The sequence below is a fragment of the Podarcis melisellensis genome (genome assembly GCF_964234715.1).
Source record: "Podarcis melisellensis genome assembly, chromosome: 16".
Classification (NCBI taxonomy): domain Eukaryota; kingdom Metazoa; phylum Chordata; class Lepidosauria; order Squamata; family Lacertidae; genus Podarcis; species Podarcis melisellensis.
This window is the reverse complement of record NC_138533.1, coordinates 7,569,923-7,576,055: the sequence shown is the minus strand read 5'-3', so window position 1 is coordinate 7,576,055 and position 6,133 is coordinate 7,569,923. Positions and strand designations below refer to the sequence as shown.

The 6,133-nt window shown below is 47.4% G+C and overlaps 1 protein-coding gene across 2 annotated transcripts; it reads left to right on the top strand.

The window, feature by feature from the left end:
- The first annotated feature begins 316 nt into the window (after positions 1–316).
- Positions 317–4,253, top strand: LOC309359173 (protein S100-A12-like). 2 transcript variants are annotated; one of them, XM_081892645.1, is made up of 3 exons: positions 317–551; positions 2,302–2,465; positions 3,906–4,253. In XM_081892645.1, the coding sequence occupies exons 2-3, from the start codon at positions 2,325–2,327 to the stop codon at positions 4,095–4,097; spliced, it is 333 nt and encodes a 110-aa protein (XP_081748771.1). In that variant the 5' UTR covers positions 317–551; positions 2,302–2,324; the 3' UTR covers positions 4,098–4,253. The 2 variants fall into 2 exon arrangements, with proteins under 2 accessions (XP_081748771.1, XP_081748770.1); XM_081892644.1 differs by lacking the exon at positions 317–551 and adding an exon at positions 581–713.
- Positions 4,254–6,133: the final 1,880 nt, after the last annotated feature.

The following is a 6,133-nucleotide window of genomic DNA, read 5'->3' as shown; positions in this document are numbered from 1 at the left end:
ATTCATTTCGGTGAAAATGGATAACCCAAATGCTTTCACCTTTAGGCAATCCCACCATGCATGGAAATACCATAAGTAACAGGAGTTTGGTGAGGATCCTGGGCGAATCACTGTGAACTTTCTAGGGGGCCAAACTCCACAGATTTATTCATTTCAAAACCCATTCCTGGTTCCTTACTAAAACCGAATGGAAAGGAGGCTTCACCCAGAGTTTGCTCCATTGATCTGACTCATTTCTTGTTCCCCTTTGATATTTTTAAAAGAATCTTAAGAACCTACAAAGGACCTTCACGAGATTCCACCCTCCTCTACTTCATTATCAGATACTGTTATTTCTTTTTCCAGAAAGGAAGAGTGGCCTACTGACTGCTTTTTGTGCGGAAAAAACCAGCCGGATTTGTCGGAGTTTTACAAAGCTTTCAAAAGGATTGCCTCACAGGCTGTGCAAACAAGGTACTGGAAAATGACAGAGCCTGACTGGCCGTAGCAGGGGGGAAAAACCCTACAGCGGTGTGCAGCTGAAGGAAGAACACAGGTATCTTAAGCAAGAGGTGTGTGGTGCAAGAGGGAGATGGCTTGAGAAGGATCAAAGGTTTTGCAACTAGGGTGGGTGGGAGCAGGGATCTGGACAGGGACTATAAGAAGAGGGGCTGCCACAGGGCTCACTACCACACCTTGGCTCATCCTAGCTCTCTCGTTGATCACCGACCGAGGTAAGCTGGAGAAGAACGGGAGGCCTTCTTGTGCTGCTTTCAGGTTTTAGTTTTTGCACTGGACGTTGGGTGCTAAATCTTTTTGAGGGTAGCAGCTTGGGCAGGGATGGAAAATACGTGTCTGTCTGTCTGTCTGTCTGTCTCTCTGTCTCTCTGTGGATACCAGATGCTGTTGGACACCAACACCCAGGCCTTCCCATCTCTAGATATTCCTCCCTGCAGCAATAGCAGAGAGCATGTTAGAGAGGAATATTTCTCCTAGATGGACCTGGTGACGTTGATGGGCTCTATCTTCCATCATTCCTGACCATTGGCTATGCTGGCTGGCACTGATGGGAGGTGAGCCCATCTGGAGGGCACCATACTAGCTACCCTGGCTCTAAGGCAAGTCTTCCCAACCTATTTCTCGCCAGCTGTTTGGCATGACAACTCCCATCAGACCTAACACTGTGGCCAATGGCCAGGGATGATGGGAGCTGAAGTCCAAAATGACGGGAGGACACCTGGTTGGGTTAGGCTGTCTTAGAGCAGAGGCAGTCATTTTGGTGCTCTCCAGATGTTGCTGAACTCTGACACTCATCAACATTGACCATAGACCATTGGAATTGGGAGTCTTAACAGCATCTGGAGGTTCACCAAATTGACTCTGCTTGCTCTACGACAGCCTTTCTTTAACCTGGTGCCTTCTAACTGTTTTGGACCAAAACTCCCATCTGCCCTGACATCACGACCCTTGGCCAGAGCTGATGGGAGGGAGCTGGATTCCAAAACATCTGGAGGGCAGAAAGGCTGTCCTAAAAGGATTCAGATGGACACCTAGCAGCTGGTGTGAAGAGGTTATGCTCTCCTGATTACGTTTCCTTACTAAGTTAGCATTCTCTGTATTCTCTTGTCTTGAGCAGATTCTTTGCGAGTCTAGGAGATAATAGAAGCTAATGCTGGTGGCAGCAAAGGGGGAAGAGAGGAGTGAGAGATGATTTGCCTCATGACCCCAAATATCTTAGCTCAGGTGTGGGCAACCTGCTGCTCTCCAAAGGTTGCTGAACTAGAACTCCCATTATCCCTGTTCATCAGCCATGCTTGATTTTGGATCTGGGACTCCAAAAACATCTGGAGGGAGAAAGATTCCCTACACCTGATTAGCTGATATTGGAAGCTTGACACTTTCAATTTGAGAGGGTGTGTGTGGCAACAAAATGGCTGGACTTCGCTTTGGTGTGAATTCAGAAATAAGGGTGCGTCCACCAGGGGTGGCAAAACCAGGGTGTTCTCCAGATGTTGAGAGAGACAGCCCAACACCCGTGTTTTTATTTCCATTTCACTTACTACGACACCTCAAAATTTCATTATTTTAAGACATGCCCAAAATATAAACTGCATGTCTGCATTAGAGAATTAAGCAGCTTTTAAGTAACTTAAACGGACATGTTAAGTAATAAGAATCAAATTATGTAGTACTCTATTCCTGACCCAGCAGGGCTCCTCTTGCGTTTTTAAGAGTGAAGGAGGTCTCTCATCTTCATGGCCTGACTGTGGACGTTCTGGTGGAATCTGATAGGGCTCTTCTTACGTTCATATGTCTATCTAGGTTGCCAACCGAAAACCTTCAAAATGTCCAAGTCCAAGACTCAGATGCAAGTCCTGGCTGATCAGCTGATCGACGTCTTCCACAAGTATGCTGGGCAATCTGACACCCTTGACAAGCAGGAGTTCAAGAAGATGATCCTTGAGCAGTTCCCCGACTGTGTTGAGGTGAGGTGGAGAGCAGAAGGGCATGGGCAACTGCCGGGCACTTAAAGCCCTAGCTGGCACATTGGCATGAAGGTGCAGGGGATGTTAAGATGGCGAGGGACCAGCGTCTCCCTAAGACAGTGTTTTGAAGCATGTTCAGATGAAAGGAAAGTTTACTTAGGGATGAGTGGATATGTCCATTTCAGTCCCTCTCATGTCCTCCTTTCCCAATCTGAAATTCAGTTCTTCATCCAGCTTTTAAAAAGTATTCTCCTGCTATCTACCAATAAACACATTTTAAAATGCATTTTTGCAGAATACACACCTTTTTTTTTTTGCAAAACAATCTTCCCTGTTAGAATGCATTTTTTTCCACGTTACTGTAGTTTAATGCATATACTTTTATATACTTGTACCTATTACTTGGCTGGAGAAATGCACTGCCAAATCCTGAGAACTGAGGATTTCAAGTGAAGCCTGGGTTCTGAGTTGCGGCCTGCTTGGGAAAGTGCTGGTTTTGTAGATTTGCCTTAAAATGTGAATTGGATCAAATTTCTCCCCCTCCCCTAAGTGTGTGTGTGTGTGTGTGTGTACACACACACTTGTATACACATGGCTCCATCTCTGTTCCCTCATCTTGCCAAACCCTCACAGCTCCTTCCACCCCCAACAGGGAAGGTGCAAAAAATAGGGGAGTTCAGGCTTACTAAACCTACAAGGTAAGCCCCTCCCCACTCCATTAAGCAGCTCACCTGGGCTGGCTTGCCATTCCTCACCCTGCAGTTCGTGTGGCCCTGTTGAGTGGCTGCTCTAAAGGCGGAGCATGTCGACATTCTACATTTTGCTTTATATAGGAAGATACATATGGGGAAGTTGCAGGAGGTAGCGGGGTTCAGGACCTCTCATCCTCCTCAAAACAATGCCTCTGAGAATAGTCTGAACATGCCAAAAGCCTGTCTAGTCTAGAATCCTTTTCTCAAATATGCCTATGGGAAGGAAGCCTGAAAGCAGGACGTGAGTCTGGTTCTGAGTTAAACGCCCACCGATGTTACTCTGTGTTAATTTCGTTCTGCTAATCCGAACTACAACTTCCATCCATCTCAGTAAGGTTGGTTAAAGGCCAGGGAGGATAGGATGTAGTTTGTTTTCTCCTGCCCTAGAGAGTAGGACGTGAACCAATGGCTTCAGGTTATAAGAAAGGAGATTCCGACTAAACAGAAGGAAGAACTTTTTGAGAGTGAGAGCTGTTTGACAGTGGAACGGTCGCCCTCAGGAGGTCTCCCTTGGAGGTTTTGAAGCAGATGTTGGAGGGCCACCTGGATGCTTTAGCTGAGATTCCTGCATTGCAGGGGGTTGGATCCTTAGGATCCCTTCCAACTCTACAATTCTATGATTCTAGTGCCAGGAGGGCCACAGTTTTGTTTTCTGATAGCAATAAACTTCTACTCTCAATCCCCGCAGTGTCCACGTAAGAAACAAGCGAAGGAACAACTCTTTAATGAGCTGGATACAAACAAGGACAACGTAGTGAATTTTGAGGAATGGACCCGCCTGGTTGGAAGATTCCTCCATTGCTCCCATGAAAAGTTCCACCAACAACATGGCGGACAGCAGCAGCAGCAGCAGCAGCAGCAGCAGCCACAACAACAGTGAGAAGGAAACCCAGCAGATCCTTCGGGAGATGGTGCTCAGGGGCCTGTGGGGTGACAACCTTCTTAACACCCACCCCCTCCTTCCTACATTCTCTAGCTAGGAACGGAAACTTTTGACAATAAAATAAGAAATAAATATTTCACTTCGAAATCCTCAGACGTGTCATTTCTTCCCAGCTTCGGCAAGCTGTTGTCAAATGGGCTTTTCTGCACGGTATTCAAGCTCTTCTGTGGGAGAGGACAAGAGAGTTGCATTTTCACCTACCTTATAAGTTCATTCATAGAATCATAGAGTTTGCTGGGGAAGGGACTCTATGACTCATAGAATCATAGAGTTTGCTGGGGAAGGGTCCCTATACCCAGAAGCATCCCCTGCTGCGGTGGTTGCATCTTAGGACCTGGGAGACCAGAGTTCAGATGTCCACCTAGCCATATATCTTTCTGGGTGTGACATTGGGCTGTTTCACTGTCTCTCAGCCGAACCCACCATGCATGGGTGGTTGTCAGGATGGTAGATAGATGGTAGATAATTTTATTACGGTTGGAGACCAGCTTATTGTCAGGATATAACTAGGAGGGGAAGACCCATGCATGGTCATCCTGAGCTTAAGAGCCAAAGGCAGGTGGGACCAACTAATTCTAAGACTTCCCCATACTTCTCCTCTCTGCTGAGTTCTGTGGGGCTGGTGCCCATTGCAACCAATAGGGCTAGCAGCAAGTGCAGGCTAAACCAAATAATTCTAGCTTAAATCCCCAAAGTTTAAAGCCCCCAGTCTTCCTGATGACTTCTGGATGTGAACTCACATTCTCTCAGCCTAACCTGCAGTGTGTGTGTGTGTGTTTCTCAGGATATAACAGGGAGGGGGAGAACCACGTTTGGCCGCTTTGAGCTGCTTGGAAGGAAAAACGGGACACACATGTATTAATAGGGAGACCAACTAAGGGCTCATCCAAACATCTAGGCTCTGTGTTGGAGCATTTCTGTTTGCCTTTTGCTCCAGTGAATCCGAGCAAACAACAATACAAGGAAAACCTGAATTGCTGTTTGTTCCAATTGAGCGTTAAAGAGCGGGTTTTCCTGGCAAAAGCTTCAGGGTGGGGGTGAGAAGTGCCCAAACACAGAGATTTAAAGTGCAGGCCCAGAAAGAGAGGGGTAAAATATAAGTTTGGATGAGCCCTGTCTAGTTTTGTCCCCACCCTCCTCTTCCCTACTTATTCAAGAGGCAACAGTAGTGGGGTAGGAAAGCTGGGGGGGGGGGGGAATCACACATGACAGCCAATGTGTTTCAGATAGCACATGGGTAAAGGTAAAGGGTAAAGGGACCCCTGACCATTAGGTCCAGTCATGACCGACTCTGGGGTTGTGGCACTCATCTTGCTTTATTTGCTTCTGGGTCATGTGGCCAGCATGACTAAGCCGCTTCTGGTGAACCAGAGCAGCGCACAGAAACACCATTTACCTTCCCACCAGAGTGGTACCTATTTATCTACTTGCACTTTGACGTGCTTTCGAACTGCTAGGTGGGCAGGAGCAGGGACCGAGCAACGGGAGCTCACCCCATCGTGGGGATTCGAACCACTGACCTTCTGATCGGCAAGTCCTAGGCTCTGTGGTTTAACCCACAGCACTACCCGCTACCCAAGCACACGGGTGGATGAGTCTAAAAAGCAGAGGACACAAATTTTCACAGCCCCTTAGCGGCCACAGTGGCTCAGTTAACTCCAGAAGTGTATACTCGATTCAGACCAAACCAAGCCTCCTAGATATATCAGATGTATATACATTGTAAACTGTAATCTGGTACCCAGAGTGTCCAAAAGGCAACTCGACTCTCACCGCATACACCTGAGAGATTACCAGGGAAACGACATTCCCGTGGTAGGCGTTGGCTGGTTTCAGATAGCCTTCAAGGATTTTTCGGGTCTGCTCCAACTGGTGGCGGTCAAAGGTCAGCGGCCAAGCCTCCTAGGGCTAGACTGGTTTGATGCCCTCGGCTTGGAAGTCACCGGCATCAACTGCATCTCTAACGCAGAGAC

Excerpts from the sequence above, each read along its gene's own strand:
- LOC309359173 (XM_081892645.1), top strand. The coding sequence starts at position 2,325 with ATGTCCAAGTCCAAGACTCAGATGCAAGTCCTGGCTGATCAGCTGATC. Across the intron at positions 2,466-3,905 it reads AGTTCCCCGACTGTGTTGAG|TGTCCACGTAAGAAACAAGC; the intron begins GTGAGGTGGAGA and ends CAATCCCCGCAG.